Source organism: Schistocerca nitens, chromosome 5 (assembly GCF_023898315.1).
Source record: "Schistocerca nitens isolate TAMUIC-IGC-003100 chromosome 5, iqSchNite1.1, whole genome shotgun sequence".
NCBI lineage: Eukaryota > Metazoa > Arthropoda > Insecta > Orthoptera > Acrididae > Schistocerca > Schistocerca nitens.
Genome location: NC_064618.1, coordinates 398,105,893 through 398,128,093, shown reverse-complemented (window position 1 = coordinate 398,128,093; position 22,201 = coordinate 398,105,893). Strand labels below are relative to the sequence as shown.

The following is a 22,201-nucleotide window of genomic DNA, read 5'->3' as shown; positions in this document are numbered from 1 at the left end:
GAAACAATAGCCAAGGTGCGAAACATAGAAGTAAATATCCTCGGTGTAACGAAGCAGCTTAAATCACTTAATAAAGGCAAGGCCTCCGGTTCAGAATATTTACCAGTCAGTTTCCTCTCGGAGTATGCTGATAAAATAGCTCCATATTTAGCTGTTATATACAACCACTCGCTCACAGAAAAATCCTGACCTAAAGACTGGAAAATTGCTCAAGTCACACCAATACCCAAAAAGGGAAGTAGGAGTAATCCGCTGAATTACAGGCCTATATCACTAACGTCGATTTGCAGTAGGGTTTTGGAACATATACTGTATTCGAACATTATGAAGGACCTCGAAGAAAACGATTTATTGACACATAGTCAGCACGGTTTCAGAAAATATCGTTCTTGTGAAACACAACTAGCTCTTTATATTCATGAAGTAATAAGTGCTATCGACAGGGGATGCCAAATTGATTCCATATTTTTAGATTTCCAGAAGGCTTTCGACACCGTTCCTCACAAGCGTCTTCTAACCAAAGTACGTGCCTACGGAGTATCGCCTCAGTTGTGGGACTGGATTCGTTATTTCCTGTCAGAAAGGTATGGAGTATTCGTATTAATAGACGGAAAGTCATCGCGTATAACAGAAGTAATATCCAGCGTTCCCCAAGGAATTGTTATAGGCCCTCTATTGTTCCTCATCTATATTAACGACATACGAGACAATCTGAGCAGCCGTCTTAGATTGTTTACAGATGATGCTTTCATTTACCGTCTTGTAAAGTAATCAGATGATCAAAACGAATTGCAAAATGATTTAGATAAGATATCTGTATGGTGCGGAAAGTGGAAATTGACAATGAATAAGGAAAATGTGAAGTTATTACATGAGTACTAAAAGAAATCAGCTAAATTTCGATTACGCGATAAGTCACACAAATCTGAAGGCTGTAAATTCAACTAAATACTTAGGGATTACAATTACAAATAACCTAACTTGGAACGATCACATAGATAATATTGTGGGTAGAGCAAACCAAAGACTGCGATTCATTGGCAGAACACTTAGAAGTTGCAACAGGTCTACTAAAGAAACTGCTTACACCACGCTTGTCAGCCATATTCCGGAGTATTGCTGTGCAGTGTGGGATCCGCGTCAGATGGGACTGACGGATGACATCGAAAAAGTACAAAGAAGGGCAGCTCGTTTTGTATTACCGCGAAATAGGGGAGATAGTGTCACAGACAAGATACATGAAGTGGAATGGCAATCATTAAAACAAAGGCGTTTTTCGTTGCGACGGGGTCTTCTCACGAAATTTCAGTCACCAGCTTTCTCCTCCGATTGTGAAAACATTATGTTGGCATCCACCTACATAGGGAGAAATGATCACCACGATAAAATAAGAGAAATCAGGGCTCGCACAGAAATATTTAAGTGCTCGTTTTTCCAGAGTGCCGTTCGAGAATGGAACGGTAGAGAGACAGCTTGAAGGTGGTTCATTGAACCCTCTGCCAGGCACTTCATTGTGAATAGCAGAGTAATCACGTATATGTGGATGTAGATCTGTCGACGACTCTCCATTCGGGATAATATGTTTTGTCCTCACTACCAAGGAATCCTCAACCAGTCAAAAATTTCTCGTGACACCTCATACGATCGTACTTTCGGTAATAAGTGTATGTGTAGTGTTGAATCGAATCCTTTATGGAAATGAAGAAATGCTGTTTCTACCTGACTACCTTGGTTAAAAGTATCAGTATGTCACGTGAGAATAGTGCGAGTTAGGTTTCGTATTACCGATAGTTTCGGAATCCGTACTATATGGAACGGAGGAGGTCATTGTGTTGGAGGTACCTCGGAATATGTTTTAAGATTCTACAACAGACGGATGTCAAGGGTATTGGACAGTAGTTGTTTCGTGGACCGCTTCCGCTACCCTTTTGGCTCGTGTGCCGGCCTGTACTTTCTTCCATCAACAGTTAAATTGCAGTAGTACTCCTGGAATTTCCTTTGTAAAAAAAAAATATATATATATATACATTTGGAAACGAATTTCATTATATCTGCTATTGTTTCGTTGTACTCAGTTTCGATTCCTGTGTCATCCATGGGCGTCTGGACACTAACTCTGATGTCAGTGATAGCTTTTATAAACGACAAGAATTTCTGTGTGTTTTGCGAGACAACTTTCGAAACGTTTCTGCTACGGTACTCATTGAAGGCTTTACTCGTTGCCTTTACGGCAGCCAAAAGATTTTCATTTAGCATTTCTCTGTCTATGATCCTATACTTTGTTTCAGAGCTATTGGGCAGTTGTTACTGTTTCTTCTACGCTCCTTTACAGAGATTGAATAACACAGAATATCATTCCCATCACGAACTCGTTTACTAGGTGCTTGACCAACTATTTGTCTAAAGGTAAGTCCAAGCTCTTCTATATGTTCCCGCCCAGAGTTCAATGTTTCAATTTCCTTCTTCAGATAAGACACTATTGCCTGATTATCTAATTTTCTGAACAAGCACATCTTTCTGCTTGTTTTAGTAGACCTTTGTCCTTGGATAATTATCTTCGCTGGAACCCCTTAATGGTCACTACTACTAGTTTCAACGCGGAAGCCCTCGAACAGATTAAGTCTATTTGTTACCATCGAATTCAATATAATTCGATCCAACTTTGCAGAATGTTAGGGGAAAGATCTTACTAGTGCACGGCACTTACTTGCTGTACTTCATGATAGACAATTTGAATCTAGGATTTACGTAAGGCATTCAATCTACTCCTCACACACATATTTACACATCTATTAAAATTAGGCACGTTCAGGTATTATCCAGCTCAGTATTTTGGTTTTTAGCGCAGTGGCTGTCAGCAAGTCATAGCCGGTAGATGACTGCTTACATCCTCTTCTCGCCATTGCTGCAAGACATGCTCCATTCGGTACTTCCACGCTACTGCCCGCCCACATGTTGTCAACATTGTCCCAACTATGCAGCACAAGTTTCGTTTGGAATCCCTTACACATCTTCCATACAGTTCAAACCTCACTCGCCGCCCAAACCCCCCTCCCCCCCACTCCCCACCACCCCCATGCAATTTACATGTTTTTGGAGCCCTGAAGGAAGACATTCGTGGCCATCGATTTGCTTCATGTGAAGACGTAAACGCCTGGGTACAATTAGGGCTCTGTAGACAACCGCAAACACTTTTCTTGACGATATTAACCATCTTGTCTCACAGTGAGATAAATGTATTAACAGTTATGGTGATTACTTTTTAAATAGTAAACAGTTAAGATAACATTTTCCCGTTGGTTTCGTTTTTCATTTGACTGCCCCTTGTACAAGGTGAATCAGCTGCCCCTTCTGACTGGGGTTATGCAACCTACAATCCCTTAAAATACTGTCTGCAAGATTTTTATATTTTCTCGCTCGCTAAGTGCGAAATATTAGCCCTAAATAAAAAATGAACAGGACGTTTTTGTAAGAAATTTAATGTAGTTAAATTTTGTACTGGGATACGTTTTCCCTGGAGGTTGTAGTTCTCGAATTATTCCAGAAAAACGAACGAGAGTTACCTTCAAACGCTTTTTTCTTGATTAACTCGAAAACCGTAACTTCCAGCGAAAACTACATTAAATTTCCAGCAGAAATGTTCTGTTCATGTTTTTCTGTAGGACTAATAGCTTGTGCCTAGCAAGTGAGAGAATGTGAGAATCTTGCACGTGATATTCGAAGGCGTTGTGGGTTGAATAAAATGATCGATAGAGACAGCTGAATCATTCTCAATAATGGAACAAAACAGGAGAACAATGGTACTGATAGCAGACAATAGAAATTTGAGATAACATACGAAAATGAATTTTTTAACAGGTAACTGTACAGATAAAGCAAAATATACAACAAAGACATTATAAATTTGAAAACAAATGATTGAAAAGCAAGACGACGTTTTAAAATTAAATTTGTAAATGGTCAATACTAGCTAATTAGATTTACAGCTTAAACAAAGTATATGATAATATTAGTGTCTGATAAATTGTGAAGTAAATCAATTCCAGATATTAAGATTAATTGTTTAGATACATCACAAAATTACGAATGGTTTGCAGTTACCAAGTCTTAAAAATGTTCTCTTATACTTTCAGCAGTGTATAAACGATCTAATTACCTGTCTTTGTCCTCAAGAGTTGGAAGTTTATCATTACCAACTGCTTCTTTTATCTCTTTGTACACTCGTTCCTGGACATCAGGATACCGTAACATCATAAGAAAAGCAAATCGAAGAGAGTTGCTTGTCGTTTCTGAGCCAGCGACAAACATGTCATATAACAGCATGAGAAGCTGGTTCTCTGGAAAACAAAGAATAATACACCAAACTGGTCTTGAAGAGCTTATGTAACTAAACTAAAACACTGTGAAATGAAAGCAGAAAATTGATAAAACGAACACAGACTGGTCGAAAGTGCACGTATTTGCACGTCTGCTAAAATGAGGCACATTCGAGTACTCTACAGCTACAACTTATTGGCTGTAACATATCTTGATCTATATTGGTACATTGTTCGAGACATTGCTGCTCAATCCTATCTCAATCCTTGAAAGTGGCCATCCAGATAGTATTTTGTGATGACGCACTGTTAGTTCCACTTGTTCCTTCAGACGGTTTGTTCCGTCATGGTCATTGCATTTGAATTGCAATATCTGGCAAGGATTTATGACTTCTTCTCGTAGATTACTCTAAGAGTTTATTCTTAGAGTTTACAACTAAGGATGTGGTTTTGTTTAGCCCTGTTCTGACGTTTTTACTTCACAGCATCATAGATCTGAGTATATGTACGTTATATATCACTCATGAGATGCTTAACCTTCTATCCCTCTCTGATCCTGCCAGTTCGATCTCACTCATTTTTCCCGCTTTACATTTTGACATAGAAAAGCAGTTTATCTTATTATCTCATTATTTTTTTACCCGGCTTTGCTCGAATCATGTTCAAAAGTGCACCTTGTGGAAGATTAAAATTGTATGCCAGCCTGGAAATCGAACAAAGACCGTTGTCTTTTGCAGATAATCACTCTACCTACCAGGCTGTCCATGCGCAGGTTTTCGTAGCTTCACAATTGCCTGTACCTTTCCCCTCTTTACAAACTTCGCAGCAGGATTAACACTCCTGGAGGAAAAGACTTTCAGAGAAATATCTTAGCTACAGCCTATAGCAGAGTCGGTGTAAGAAGCTCCCTGACACAATGGGCTGGGCATGGGTGCTTTGTGTGTCTACCTCAAACAGTCACGTAATGCGATTTTTTGAAGGTCTCTATGGCAACGTCTCAGTGTTACTGCGGCTCAACAGACAGCTATTGTTTTGCCTGCAGCTTTTAGCGCTTTACAGTCGAAAGTTGACAACAGTGCTGCCATCTGTCAGGGATCATCTTATTCCATCTGGACTATAGGCGTTTATATCCAGAGTGAATGTAGCTCAGTCAGTAGAAGACGTGCCCACAAAAGGCACAGCTCCAAAGTTCGAGTCCCGGCCCCACGCACAATTTTAATCTGAGTAAGTTTCAAATCATTGATCATTCTACTGCAGCATGAAAATTCATTCTGGGAACAATTAAGAGCGTTTCTGAGGTCTTTGGTTGCTGCAGTGGTGAGCGGCAAGTGAGCTGGGTCTTTATTGGAAACGGTGAGTAATTTTCTCCACTGATGAAATATAGTCTGCGATTTCATCAATGGAAGGAAAGTTGAATGTGAATGTCCTGTTGATGTAATTAGTGACAGAGCACATGCTTGGGCGGCTAAGAATGTGGGAATTATTGATAACCTGATTGAAAGTATCAACTATTTAGAGGAACAATGGAGAATTTTGACATTTCATTTAGACAATATGAATCCACTGTATCGCCCACAGTGTCATCTCACATTGGCGACTGTATTATGTGTGAAAGAACTATTTGCGCAGTCCAAGTTGAGACTCAGTGCTCTAGCTGATGGGAACGACTGTAAACTGGAAATGCCTTTATGGACGTTCTCATCAGCCACTGTGCCGAGTATCAGCTTGGAATGCATGCATAGTAGTGCACCAAATGATAAAAATTACATAATTTCAAAACTTACAGGGAACGTTGAACGCTGTCACAGCTACTTCCGTGAAAACGCCAAATGTATAGAGTAGATCGAAATTAAATCATTTTCAATTCCCAGCTACAGCTAATATTTGGTTCCTCACCACCATATTGGAAATATCAAATGGGGCTCATGTGTTTGGGAAGCCGAGGTGCCTGAATCGTCAGGGTTGAGCTTATGTTGCCTGTATTTGCCGCAAAACTTCACATTGTTAATGGGTTTAGGCACAGTAGTTTATCAATCATTCTCTTTGGTATTTTGTGGAATGTACAGTCACGATTGATATTTGTGATTCTGGTTGTACTTTGCTCCTGTGACATTTGAAGAAAATCAGGATATTTACACTTTTTCAAATTTAAAGCTTCATATTGTGTAATACACTCCAGGAGCGCAGGGGAGTTGTAATAAATAGAATCATCCTCAAAATAATGCTTGGATTACTCACAATAGATAATAAATCTGTGAGACAATATCCCATTTCCGTTAAATCTATGGAGCCAAAAATCGTGGGTTCAGGGTGGGCATGCTCAGCTATGCAAAAAATTTGTGGATCAACTGGTTAATGGTTTTTTCTAGTATCATATTAAATAGTGAAGGATGTAGAAGATTAAATATGTGAGTAGTATGCAAACAACTGCAAAATAAAGTGTCAGTGTAAATGTTTGCACAATAACAGTGGCACATAGCAGACTGCTGCACATGATGCGTTTGAAGTAATTTATCAGGAAAAATAACTAGTCACCATCTGCACATTATCAACTAGAACACGTCATGATCCATTATTTAATTAGCTATGGTGATAAGAAGAAAGAAACCTGATGTAATGAGTGGATGACTGTAGGTGATGATCAGTAGTTTGAAGCCGAACTATAAACAAAATAAATTATAAACTTGATCATTAACTGAAGAATTTATTACATGACAATATATGGGGATACTACCAGATGGAATAGTACTGCTGTATAAGAGAGTAAGAGAGAGGCAAAGGTGTCTTACAATACATAAACATCTCTGCACAGTCTCCACCTCTCCCCTATGACATTACAGACATGCTCCCATCCCCTCCCACTACTCCTCACTCGCCAGACCACATGAATCCAGAATCAGTGGGATTGTGCTAAAATGTGTAAGTATGCTTAATCAGCAAGCTCTCAGGCACCTGGAGACTTGTTCTAAATTTAAGATGTGTAACCAACAGTGACATCACGATTAGAATGGCCGACATCTGCATATTCACATTGAAGCAATCTCAAAGCATGTCCTACTTTACTGTGTCAATGTAAATGTGTGTGCACTTCCTCAGACAAGCTGAGACTGGTTGACAATTGCACACACACACACACACACACACACACACACACACACACGCATACATTTAAGGTTTTATAATTTCACCAGGGCTAGATTTTGATAAATAATACACACATTTCTATTTATTTATTTATTTTATTTTGATGTATTTATTATTATTTTTTAATCAGCTTGTGCAATGTACACTGTCAGCTTATGGTGTTATAGTATCATTTGAGATCTAGTAGCTGACCCCAACTCTTAACATATGGCACACACACTGTCAGGATGTAGTGCTATAATAGAGTTATAAGATCCAACAGCTGACATCTACCTTCAAATCATGACACATACACTGGATGGTGTTAGAATACTACTTCATTTCCTGATGCCTACTTTTTGTTTAAACTGTCACTTCCTTGCCTACTTATCAATGAGGTTTCCACTGTGTGACAGTATATGTTGGCATTATCCTCAGAGGATGGCATACATTTTGTACATGGGGGAACTTGTTACTATTTTAGTGTAACATGGTGATTTAGGGAGCAATTTGTTACAGTCTCATTTAATGCTCAACTGTAACTGAATATAAAATGGGAACCATTTGCTACAATTTCGTTGTATAATGATGATATATGGGGAAAAGTATTACGTAGTCTCCACTAAGTAATAGCATAACTTAGCATTACCAGCCACAAACCATGGAGATTGCCGTTTGTAGGGCGGCTTGCTTGCCTCAAAGATACTGATAGCCATACCGTATGTGCAATCACAATGGAGGAGTATTTGTTGGTAGTCCAGACAAACGTGTGGTTCCTGAAGAGGGGCAGCAGCCTTTTCAGTAGTTGCCAGGGCAACACTCTTAATGATTGAATGACCTAGGCTTGTAACATCAACTAAAATGGTCTTGCTGTGCTGATACTGTGAATGGCTGAAAGAAAGGGGAAACTACAGCTGTATATTTTTCTCGAGGAATGCAGCCCTGCTGTAAGATTAAATGACGATGGCATCCTATTGGGTAAAATATTCTGTAGACGAAATAACCCCCTATCCAGATCTCCAGAGTGAGAACTACTCAAGAGGATGTTGTCATCAGGAAAAATAAAAACACCTTAATCGGGCAGGTAGCTTAGAAAATTTAAAAAGGGAAATTGATAGGTTGAAGTTATGTGTACTGGGAATTAGTGAAGTTCGGTGGTAGGAGGAACAAGACTTCTAGTCAGGTGAACAGACTGTTACGAATGCAAAATCGAATAGAGGTAATGCAGGAGTAGGTTTAAGAATGAATAAGAAAATAGGAATGCAAGTAAGCTACTATGAACAGCTTAGTGAACGCATTATTGACGCCAAGATACGAGGTGTGGCTAGAAAAAAACCGGACTAGTACTGGTGAAACAATAAACCGAATGCAATAAGGCTGAAGGTCGCGTGGCCCGTCACGTGACTCTCGCTCCGCCTACTGCTCGAGTTTCATCTGCCTCCTGCACTCAGTCTGCCCGTGGCGTCTGTTTTAAGTAGTTGACGTTTTGTCTGTGCGTCGGAAAATGTTGAGTGTACAGAAAGAACAGCGTGTTAATATCAAATTTTGTTTCAAACTAGGAAAATCTGCAAGTGAAACGTTTGTAATGTTACAACAAGTGTACGGCGATGATTGTTTATCGCGAACACAAGTGTTTGAGTGGTTTAAACGATTTAAAGATGGCCGCGAAGACACCAGTGATGACACTCGCACTGGCAGACCATTGTCAGCAAAAACTGATGCAAACATTGAAAAAATCGGTAAACTTGTTCGACAAGATCGCCGTTTAACAATCAGAGCAGTGTCTGAGTTAACAGGAGTTGACAAGGAAAGTGTTAGGCAGATTCTTCATGAAAGTTTCAACATGAGCAAAGTGTGTTCAAAAATGGTTCCAAAGTGTCTCACAATTGAACAGAAGGAACGCCGAAGAATGATTTGTTCTGACATCCTGGAAAACATTGAAAGTGACCCCACCTTCTTACAAAATGTTATTACTTGCGATGAATCGTGGTTTTTTGCTTACGATCCCGAAACTAAACGCCAATCGATGCATTGGAAAACTCCTGGTTCTCCACGACAAAAAAAAAGCACGAATGTCAAAATCGAAATTCAAGGCAATGATGATTGTTTTTTTTTTGACATCAAAGGGATTGTGCACATTGATTTGGTACCAGAGGGACAAACAGTGAATCAGCATTACTACATTAGCGTCCTGGCTACCCTACGTGAGCGAGTACGGAGAAAACGGAACGATTTGTGGAGAAAAAAGTCATGGATCCTTCACCAAGACAATGCCCCAGCTCACAGTGTGTTGTCAGTGAAGACGTTTTTGGCAAAACACAACATTCCCATCTTAGATCATCCACCCTACTCACCTGATTTGGCCCCCTGCGACTTTTTTCTTTTCCCTAAAGTCAAGTCAGCTTTGAAAGGAACTAGATTTGAGACTGTTGAAACAGTAAAAGAAAAAGCGACGGAAGTAATGTATGGACTTACCGAAAATGATCTGCAGCATTGCTATGAACAGTGGAAAATTCGTATGGAGCCGTGTAGAGACCGAGGAGGAGAGTACATTGAAGGAGATAACATGAAATTGTAAATAATTGTAAATAAATGTTTTTTCCAGCATCAGTCCGGTTTTTTTCTAGCCGTACCTCGTAGACACAAAATCAACACCTACCCCACCAGTGCATGTTTATATGCCAGCTAGCTCCACAAATGATGAAGAGATTGAAGAAATGTTTCATGCACAACAGATCACTCCACGAAAGACCAGTACCCAACGACTGGAAAGTTGCGCAGGTCACACCAATATTCAAGAAAGGCAGTAGGAGTAATCCGCCAAATTACAGGTCCATGTCATTAACGTTAAATGCGCAACAGGATTTTGGAACATATTGTACGTTTGAACATTACGAATTACCTCGAAAAGAACGGTCTATTGACACGCAGTCAACACGGATTTAGAAAACGTCGTTCTCGTGAAACTAGCTCTTTACTTATACAAAGTGTTGAGAGCTCGACAAATGTTTTCAAATTGCATCAGTATTTCTAAATTTCCAGAACGCTTTTGACACCGTTCCTCACAAGCAGCTTGGAATCAGAATGCTTGCTTAAGGAATATTGTCTCAGTTATGTGATTAGATTCGTGAGTTCTTGTGAGAGGTCACAGTTCATAGCACTGACGGAAAGTCATCGAGTAAAACAGAAGTGATATCTAGCGTTCCCCAAGATAATGTTATAGGCCCTCTGCCGTTCCGTATCTACATAAACGATTTAGGTGGCAACCTGAGCAGCCAACTTCGGTTGTTTTTAGATGATGCTATCGTTTATGGTCTACTGAAGTCATCAGAACATCGAAACCAATTGCAAAACGGTTTAATTAAGATATTTGTATGGCGCGAAAATTGGCAATTGACACTAAATAACGAAAAGTGTGAGTTCATCCACTTGAGTGCTAAAACGAAACCGTTAAACTTCGTTTACACGATAAATCTATCAAATCTAAAGGACATAAACTCTACTAAATACCTAGGAATTACAATTACAAACAACAGAAACTGGAAAGATCACATAGAAAATATTGTGGGTAAGGTGAACCAAAGACTGAATTGTATTGGCAGAACACGTAGAAGATGCAATAAATATACTAAAGAGACTGCCTACACTATGCTTACCCGCCCTCTTTAGGGGCACTGCTATGTGGTGTGGGAAACTCACAGATAGGATTGATAGGGTATGTCGAGAAAGTTCAAAGAAGGGCAGAATTAGGGAGAGAGTGTCACGCAAATGATGCAGGATTTGGGGCGGATATCAATAAAACAAAGAGGTTTGTCACGAAATCTCAATCGCCACATTTCTTCTGCGAATGCGAAAATATTTTATTGACGCCAGTCTATTAGGGAAAAACCATCATCATATTAAAATAAGGGAAGTCAGAGCTCACACGGAAAGATATAGGTGTTCGTTTTTTCAGAATGGTTCAATGCCTCTGAGCACTATGGGACTCAACTTCTGAGGTCATCAGTCCCCTAGAACTTAGAACTACTTAAACCTAACTAACCTAAGGACATCACACACATCGATGCCCGAGGCAGGATTCGAACCTGCGACCGGCCGGCGTGTTGGTTTTTTCCGTGCGCTGTTAGAGAGTGGAATAACAGAGAATTGTGGTAAAGGTATTTAACTGTGCTTTGTAGAGTAGCCATGTAGATGCAAATGTAGGTGCAGACATGATCCTGATAGTTAACGAAGACGAAAATTCAAATGTGATGGTCGACTGGAATTCGATAGCAGGAAAAGACAGAGAAGGAAAAATTGTAAATGAAAATTGACTGGGGGGAAGGAATGAAAGAGGAAGTCATCTGGTACAATTTTTCACAGAGCATAATTTAATCATCGCTAATACTTCGTTTAAGAATTACGAAAGAAAGTTGTACACATGGAAAGACCTGGAGACACTGGTTGGTTTCGGAATGATTATATAATGGTAAGGCAGATACTTCGGGACCAGATTTTAAATTTTAAGACATTTTCAGGTGCAGATATGGACTCTGACCACAATTTATTGGTTATGAACCATAGAATAAAACTGAAGAAATTGCAAAAAGTTAGGAAATTAAGGAGATGGGACATAGATACGTTGAAAGAAAGCGATCGTTGAGAATTTCAGAGAGAGTATTAGGCAATGGTTGAGAAATACAGGAGGAAGGAATACAGTAGAAGAGGAATTGGTAGCATTAAGATATAAAATAGTGGTGGCAGCAGTGGATGAAAAGACAAGGCCTAGTAGAAATCCTTGGATAACATAGGAGATATTGAATTTAATTGATGAAAGGAGAAAATAAAAAATGCAGCAAATGAAGCAGGTGAAGGGTATACAAAATTATAATTAATGAATTGATGGGGACGTAGATGTATACTGCCCACAGGAAAATTAAAGAAGCCTTTGGAGAAAGCTTTACGAATATCAAGAGCTCAGATGGAAAACCAGTCCCAAGCAAAACAGGGAAAGCTGAAATATTGAAGGAGTATATAAAGGGTTTCTACAAGGGAGGTGAGCTTGAAGGGAATATTAGAGAAATGGAAGAGAATATAGATGAAGATGGAGATATCATACTGTGAGAATAATTTGACAAAGCACTGAAAGTCGTAAGTCAAAACAAGGCCCCAGGAGTAGACATTCTGTCAGAAACAAGTCGTAAGGAAAACAGGGAAAGCTGAGGTATTGAAGAAGTATATAAAGGGCCTATACAAGGCAGATGAGCTTGAAGGTAATAGTATAGAAATGGAAGAGGATGTAGATGAAGAAGGGATGGGAGATATGATAATTTGAGAATAATTTGACATCAGGGACTGTTTGGCTGCTCCCGGCGGAGGTTGGAGTCCTCCCTCGAGCATGGTTGTGTGTGTTTGTCCTTAGGATAATTTAGGTTAAGTAGTGTGTAAGCTTAGGGACTGATCACCTTAGCAGTTAAGTCCCATAAGAAAAAAATAATAATAATTTGAAAGAGCAATGAAAGACATAAGTCGACACGAGGCACCAGGCGCAGGCATTCCGTCAGAGCTACAGATAGCCTTGGGAGAATCATTCATGACAAAACTCTCCCATTGGTGTGCAAGATGTATAAGACTGGTGAGAAAGCCTCATACTTCAAGAACAATGTAATAATTCCAATTCCAAAGAAAGCAGTTTCTGAGAGGAGCGAAAATTTTCGAAATGTCAGTTGAGTAAGTCGTAAATGGAAAATGCTAACATTAATTCCTTACAGAAGAATGGAAAACTAGTAGAACCGGGTCTCGGTGAAGGCCAGTTTAAAGTTCGGGGAAATGCTTTCACATGAGGCAATACTGACCGTACATCTTAGAAGATTGGTCAAGGAAAGAAAAACCTACGTTTATAGCATTTGTAGACTTAGAGAAAGCTTTTGACGATGTAGACTGGAATACGCTCATTGAAATTCTAATGTTATTAGTGGTAAAATACGGGGAGCGAAAGGCTAGTCACAACTTGTATAGAAACCAGACGACATTATAAGAGTCGACGGCCATGGACAGGAAGCAGTGGTTGAGAAGGGAGCGAGAAATTTTTGAAGCCTACACCGATGTTATTCAGTCAGTGCACTGAGAAGGCAAGTAAAGGAAACCAAAGAAAAATTTGGAGTAGGAATTAAAGTCCAGCGAGAAGAAATAAAAACTTTGAGGTTTGCCAATGATACTGTAATTCTGTCAGAGACAACAAAGGATATGGAAGACCAGTTGAGCGGAATGGACATTTTCTTGAAATGAGGATGTAAGATTAACGTCAGCAAAAGTAAAACAAGAATAATGGAATTAGTTGAATTAAGTCAGGTGATGGCGAGGAAATTAGGTTAGGAAATGAGACACTGAAAATAGCAGCTGTGTCTTTCTATTTGGATAGCAAAGTAACTGATGACGGGTGAAGTAGAGAGGATATAAAATGCAGACTGGTAATGGCAAGAAAAGCGTTTTTAAAGAAGAGAGATTTGTTAACATCAAATACAGGCCGGCCGGTGTGGCCGAGCGGTTCTAGGCGCTTCAGTCTGGAACCGCGCGATCGTTAAGGTCGCAGGTTCGAGTCCTGCTTCGGGCATGGATGTATGTGATGTCCTTAGGTTAAGTTAGGTTTAAGTAGTTCTAAGTTCTAGGGGACTGATGACCTCAGATGTTAAGTCCCTTTGTGCTCAGAGCCATCAAACACAGACTGATATGTTAGAAAGTATTTTCTGAAGGTATTTATCTAGATTGTAGGCATGTACACTAGTGAAGCATGGACGATAAACAGTTTAGACACGAAGAGAATATAAGCTTTTGACATGTTGTGCTACAGAAGAATGCTGACGATTAGGCGGGTAAACCATGTAGCTAATGAGGAGGTACTGATCAGAACTGAGGAAACAAGAACTTTGGGGCACAACTTGAGTAAAAGAAGGGATAGATAATAGGACACATTCTGAGACATCAAGAGATCACCAACTTAGCATTGGAGGGAAGTGTGGAAGGGGGGTAAGAATCTTAGAGGGAGACCAATAGATACATACAATAAGCGGATTCGGAAGGCTGTAGCTCGTAGTAGTTATTCATAGATGAAGAGGCGTGCAAAGGATAGAGTAGCGTGGAGGGCTGCATCAAACCAGTCTCCGGAGAAGACCAGCACCATCTAACAATACCACCACTTGTAAAGTAGATTAGAAATCAAATTAATAATGTTGCTCACACAGCATATGTTTGCTTTATCGGGCAACAACAAAGTTATTCACTGTGGATGGTATCGTCAGAATGGAAATAATGAGGTCACTGTAAAAAAGTCATTAATTTGGCACTTATCTTGAAGGGATTATCACATAGATTTCGTCGAAGTTGTTATGGCTCATCTTGTTGATTCTAGGGTGATTCCACTTTGACAGCTAGAAGGTCCAGATCTGTATTTTAGCAATATTTGAAGACCTAACAAATTCGTTTTTCAGGAAATTCTTAATGATCAAACAATCCCAGATCAGAACAATAGTATGGTAGAAGTAATTTTTGACGTGGTGTTCACGATCCACATTTTTATTAAACTTCTTGTAAATTCAAATATACTTCTTCTCAATTGTCACATCATCAAGAGAACAGTTTTGTATCAATCTCTATACATTTGATTTCCACTTTAACCAAACACAAGACTTGACTGTTGTTTTACTAAGCGAAATAACAACTTAACTTCTGCCAAAGTGAAACAAAGACTGCTCTGTGCGCATTCGCGCCAAAACGGTTACAAGTAAGTCAAAGATTATGACAGTCTCACAGAAATGAATAAACACAAGAACCATATCACTGTAATATATCGATACATCGGAGTACCTATACATTAATAAAACCAAATGTGAATATTGTCACAAAAATATGTCTGTTACTTCGCAGAAAAGTAGTGTGATATTACTGGTATCGAGAACTGGGGTTGGAGTGACGTAAATAAATAACCATTACAACCACCACCACCACCACAACAACAACAACAACAACAACAACAACAGCATTACCAGGAGAAGATGACAAACAAATCGTACTCCAAGTAAAAGTTAACACACTATCATGGAGGCACTATAATTTTTGGGTGACTTTGAAAAGTAGCTGAAAGTGGAAACTTGAAAACGTAGCAACTCTTCTGTCTTTCCTATGTGTGTATGATTCTGTTTCATCAAAGAACCGTGTTTTTTGGACTGTGTGACAGCATAAGGCAGTCCTAACCAAGTGCAGCTTAACGTGAAAGTTAGACCGGTAGTGTCAATACACGAGCTCGTCTTTTTCACTGCTGTAGAACAATTCAGTTGCAACTGTAATGTCACGAATGAATTGTACTCGAAATCCTTACGTAATAATGCAGACAGTTTTATTTTGGTACAATGAAGAATTTTTGCTGACGAATCTGTGTATCAGGTTACTGCTGACACAGGATATTTCTCTTTCAGGCCCATAGACGTAGCATAAACAGTCACACTTGCAGAGTTTCACGTCCACGATCTTCAGAATCTTTTGCAATCGCTCTGACGTGTTAAACTGAATGTAGTCTCAGAATTCGGGCACAGATGTCACTCGTGGCCGCATAAAGGTATACCAGTACGACGAGTAGCTTGTGCTGTGGGGACGCATGCCTGTCAGATGTTTATGTTTTACCCCTGTGCGGAGGAGAGGAGTGTGCTGAGACATGTAAGTGGCCTCCATGCACGAGGATGCTGGTTCGGCCCTTTTTGTGCATCTCGGTAACGGGCTATATGGTGAAGTGACAGAGGTCTGTATTCCAGCAATGTTCTGCCAATGATCCCATTTCCTTTTACCGCAGGACATGGCCGCAACCATCGTCACGGGCATGGGGAAACGTCGTAATTTTCCGTCAAGAGTGTGACAACCAAAGAAATCTAACTCACCAGAGATTGGTACAGCTACAGCATTTCTCGCCGCAGCAGAGCTAAATCTGCGGAGTAATGCAATAGCAGTCATTTCTAGAAATGCGTAATGAATTAAAAGTCTGTCGCTAGATTCCAGGAGGCGGCAAGAATCAAGACTACTTGACTACCTCTCGGACGCCTGAGGGCATAGGCGAAAAGTCCGAAAGCACTGCGTGTCATGCAGCACAGCGATGAAAGACTAGATGCAACTTTTTATTCACTCAGCCCTCTTTTATTATAGTGCAACACAAAATCTCATATCGCAGGAAAGTTATCACTCACCAGAAAAAGTTGTATTTTCATTTTGCTGCTCTTCTGCTTTCGCCATTTCATAGACAAATGCATCTATGAGATCTCTCTTTTTCCCTGGCGTATATGTTGCCTTATGGTCTTCGATAATTGTCTGAAAAAGAAAAAGGTTTTTGCTATAACACTGAGAAGAAATTGTAACCTAAAAGTATATCCAGACCAATAAGAACAAGAGAGATAATAAAAGAAAATGTTGTTTCAAATAAAACAAACAGGCAATTACAGCCTAGTATTTTACAGGCCACAAAAACTAAGCAGCCCATTATTTTATCACTCATTAAGATGAAAGAGCCAGTCACAGCCATTAAAACGTAACAGCCATCCAATATGTAGCCACTTGTTCAAAAGTATCCGAATGGCCTTAATTTTGCGACGTATTCAGAAGTATCCGAATGACCTGTATTATTTATAAAAAGATAACGCCTTATTGGTGTAATTACCAGTATTTCCATGACAAAAATATGTAAACAAACTTGCACACTGAAACGCGAGCGCACACACACACACACACACACACACACACACACACACACACACACACACACTCACGCACACACACACACACACACACATATATATATATATATATATATATATATATATATATATATAGGGTGAGTCACCGAACGTTACCGCTGGATATATTTCGTAAACCACATCGAATACTGACGAACCGATTCCACAGACCGAACGTGAGGAGAGGGGCTAGTGTAATTGTTTAATACAAACCATACAAAAATGCACGGAAGTATGTTTTTTAAAAGAAACCTACGTTTTTTTAAATGGAACCACGTTAGTTTTGTTAGCACATCTGAACATATAAACAAATACGTAATCAGTGCCGTTTGTTGCATTGTAAAATGTTAATTACATCCGGAGATATTGTAACCTAAAGTTGACGCTTGAAACCTCCGACGTTCAGTTGCGTGTTGTAACAAACACGGGCCACGGTCGGCGAGCAGCATCTGCAGGGACATGTTTACGATGACGACCGTGTTTACGAGTGTGGCTGTAGTGCACTGTTGTGGTTTTGGTCTAGCTGTCGCAGTGTCCGCATGTAGCGCTTGCTGCTATTGTTATTCTGCGTTCGTCTCCGCACGCAGACCAATTGTAGTACACCTTGTTACCAGACGTCTGTGATAGTGTAGTGTTGTAGGAACTGTGACCATGGTGTATTCGAACTCTGAAAAGGCGGAGATGATACTCATCTATGGCGAGTGTCGACGAAATGCAGCTGAAGCCTGCAGGGTGTATACAGAACGGTACCCGGACAGAGAGCATCCAACGTGCCGCACATTGCAAAACATCTACCGCCAACTGTATGCAACAGGTATGGTCGTAGCACGCAAACGGGTCCGTAACAGGCCCGTCACAGGAGAAGCGGGTGCAATTGGTGTGTTAGCTGCTGTTGCCATGAACCCACACATGAGTACACGGGACATTGCGAGAGCCGGTGGACTGAGTCAAAGTAGTGTCATGCGCATACTGCATCGTCACCGCTTTCACCCGTTTCATGTGTCGCTACATCAGCAATTACATGGTGATGACTTTAATCATCGAGTGCAATTCTGTCAATGGGCATTAACAGAGAATGCGTTGCAGTTCTACCTGTTTACCGATGAAGCGGGCTTCACAAACCACGGGGCAGTGAATGGCTCAAATGGCTCTGAGCACTATGGGACTCAACTGCGGAGGTCATTAGTCCCCTAGAACTTAGAACTAGTTAAACCTAACTAACCTAAGGACATCACAAACATCCATGCCCGAGGCAGGATTCGAACCTGCGACCGTAGCGGTCTTGCGGTTCCAGACTGCAGCGCCTTTAACCGCACGGCCACTTCGGCCGGCCGGGGCAGTGAATCTACGGAACATGCATTACTGGTCCGTGGACAATCCTCGCTGGCTCAGACAGGTAGAGCGACAGCGACCGTGGACTGTAAATGTATGGTGCGAAATCATTGGCGACCACCTCATTGGTCCTCACTTCATTGCAGGGGCCCAAACAACTGCAACATACATCGCGTTTCTACAGAATAATCTGCCAACGTTGCTCGGAAATGTCCCACTGGAAACGCGTCGACGTATGTGGTATCAGCATGATGGTGCACCTGCACATTCCGCAATTAACACTAGGCTGACCCTTGACAGGGTGTTCGACGGACGTTTCATAGGACGTGGAGGACACATAAATTGGCCAGCCCGTTCTCCTGATCTTACACCTCTGGACTTCTTTCTGTGGTGTACGTTAAAGGAGAATGTGTACCGTGATGTGCCTACAACCCCAGAGGATATGAAACTACGTATTGTGGCAGCCTGCGGCGACATTACACCAGATGTACTGCGGCGTGTACGACATTCATTACGCCAGAGATTGCAATTGTGTGCAGCAAATGATGGCCACCACATTGAACATCTATTGGCCTGACATGTCGGGACACACTCTATTCCACTCCGTAATTGAAAACGGAAACCACGTGTGTACGTGTACCTCACCCCTCATGGTAATGTACATGTGCGTCAGTGAAAAAGACCAATAAAAAGGTGTTAGCATGTGGACGTAATGTGCTGTTCCAGTCTCTTCTGTACCGAAGGTCCATCACCGTTCCCTTTGGATCCCTACGTAATTCGGTGCTCTCCGATACACACGATCGAACAGCGGAGGAGTGGTACTCAAGCGTCAACTTTAGGTTACAATATCTCCGGATGTAATTAACATTTTACAATGCAACAAACGGCACTGATTACGTATTTGTTTATATGTTCAGATGTGCTAACAAAACTAACGGGGTTCCATTTAAAAAAACCTAGGTTTGTGTTAAAAAACATACTTCCGTGCATTTTTTTATGGTTTGTATTAACCAATTACACTAACCCCTCTCCTCACGTTAGGTCCGTGGAATCGATTCGTCAGTATTTGATGTGGTTTACGAAATATATCCAGCGGTAATGTTAGGTGACTCACCCTGTATATATACAAACGGGCGCTCGCAATGGCTACATCAAGTGTCACAATGTTGCATAGAAAAATTCTAAATCGTTAGCAGTTAGTATTACTATTAATTAAGTCAATAAATATTTTTGTTACAGACAAATGCAGTAATTGCAATAAAGTTCTTAAAACCTAATGTGATTATGTGGGATATTAGGAAGACTATTTTAAATTATAAAACTGATTGTTTGGTTGCATAAAAATTATTATAGGCTGAGACCGAATGGGCACTTACAATTTATTCAAGATTCTTCGTAGATTTATTTTATGAGTTTCTAGTACTTTGAAACCTGTATTTTGGTATATCCAGATTTGCTTTATTTCTGGAATCATAATGGCGAATTTATTCCCAGACTCCACGCTGTTCGTTATTGCCTTTGATGTAAACTCCGCAAACATATAGACACAGATTAACGATTTTCAGTAATCTCAACTTTGAAAAAAGAGGTGACAGTGCTCCATAGGACACCCCTCGCACATTACACAAATATCTTCTGCTAGTTTTTAAAATGTAAGGTCTTCTGTCGACATTTCGTTTGTAGGGTTCATGAATTTTGCTGTTACTAGCGACGCATATATAGATGTATACACTAAGTGTAAGGTAGGTGTAAGGGTATAAGTGCAAATATTTTTACATGTGGTGCCTTAACATGTACACGAATCAGTCTGTTTATTGTTTCTTCTCTGTATCGAACAGTCATCCAAAAAACATCTCACAAACTCTAGGGCCAGATGTTTTCTGCAGAGTCATTACTAGACCACTATGCAGACTACGGCTGTCAGTATAGACTAACCGTTTTCCGTCAACGTGTCCACATTTCAACACATGACGTGCAGCCAGGAGAAAGTAAACATTAATGGCTTGATCTTGCCACACATATTTGGAGGTACTAACCAACCTAAAAACATACAGCTTATAATAGCTATAATAATAGCTTGTAATAGCTATAATTATTGTTATGTAAATCACGTAAATACTGATGTAATGTTGTTCAGTACACCGCACTCAGTCACCAGTAGAAATATCTAAGTATCTGTACTTATACCGGTTACACCCTTGTATATTTGTGAAGCACTGCTAGCACATGAAAATTTTCTCAAAAAATAAGCAACTTTTGTACTGCAGATAGCCTGTGTGCTTCCTGTTGAAAGCTGGCAACAGTGGGTTTTCTCTCTTGGTACAAAATGTAGCAGGCTTACAGAAAAAAGCTCGACGTCAGTGATCTCGTATACAAAGGTATTTCGACACTGGGAAAACTGACCGATTGTAAGTGCCAGTAGTTTCTTTCTACTCAGATTACATTCTCTAGTGCCTCATACGAGGGTAATCCCAAAAGTAGGGTCTCCTATTTTTTATAAGTGCATAGACCTGTTTATTTCTACAATGGTTTACATCAGTTTGCAGCTTGAACATTTAGCTATTTCAGACATAATAACCATTTCTGTCGATACATTTTTGTAGACGCTGTGGCAGTTTTTGTACGTTCATGTCATACCAGCTCGCCGCCATGCTGTTCAGAAAGTTATGAATCGCTTTCCGGCCAAATGTTCTTTTAACCTAGGGAACAAGTGATAGTCACTGGGCGCCAAGTCAGGACTGTAGGGTGGGTGGGTGATTATGATCCGCTGAAACTGTTGCAGGAGAGCAACGGTTTGCCGAGCGATGTTTGGGCGAGCGTTGTCATGGAGAATGTGTACGCCCTTGCTCAACATTTCTCTTCTCCGGTTCCGGATTGCCCGTTTGAGTTTTTTCAGAGGCTCACAGTACCTGCCAGCGTTAATTGTGGTCCCACCGACTCAGCTCCGACAATGAGGTGAAAGAAGAGGTTCATAGCTTTCTGAACAGCATGGCGGCGAGCTGGTACGACATGGGCATACAAAAACTGTCACAGCGTCTAAAAACAAAATGCATCGACAGAAATGGTGATTATGTCGGTATATACTGATTGGAACACTGAGCGACAAAGTGTAGAGACCTCAAAAGGAACTACCTCGAATAATAAGTTATTTTTAACTTAGAAATACTATCTTTTGCTGTCAGGCTGAGAAATTTTTCTGCTGAAACCAATAGTGCATATGTGTACTTAAATTTAGTGAGCCTTGACTTGTAGTGCTTACCATAAAATATGCGCGCGCCATCTCGTTGAACTTGATGAGTGCGTTGTATCCTGTTGCCTCGGGCTGGATGAATCGCAGCCACGGCATGGCGCTGAGTTTGCCTCCAGCCATGTCGAAGGCGCGCGAACGAGTGTCTATTAGATTGAGCAGCGTCTGCAGGCGCTGGTCGCCGCGCGGGAAGCGGTATCCTGCACAGTTCGACGACCAAACCTCAGCTCACCTTGTACTCAGCGTTCATAGCAGTACTGTTTTCACGTTTTGTTTGTAGCGCTGAGGAGAACGTGTGCTCCTTTTATGTTCCAATGTAAAACGTCATTGGTAGAGTTAGGGAGTGTACTTAACACGTTGAAGAACTAGCTGTACCCAGCCATGCTTTGTGGTTGCTGAGTCTGCTTATATGGAAAACAAAGAAAAGAGAA

At 40.5% G+C, this 22,201-nt stretch overlaps 1 protein-coding gene across 2 annotated transcripts in view; it reads right to left on the bottom strand.

The window, feature by feature from the left end:
* The window catches only part of LOC126259482 (methyl farnesoate epoxidase-like), a 206,785-nt gene that overhangs the window by 57,269 nt on the left and 127,315 nt on the right, over positions 1–22,201 (bottom strand). For both annotated transcript variants that reach the window (XM_049956320.1, XM_049956319.1), the window contains exons 4-6: positions 21,783–21,970; positions 16,649–16,769; positions 4,157–4,337 (exon numbers count right to left, since the gene is read on the bottom strand). In XM_049956320.1, coding sequence (XP_049812277.1) covers positions 4,157–4,337; positions 16,649–16,769; positions 21,783–21,970 — 490 coding nt within the window. The remainder of the gene's footprint in view (positions 1–4,156; positions 4,338–16,648; positions 16,770–21,782; positions 21,971–22,201) is intronic.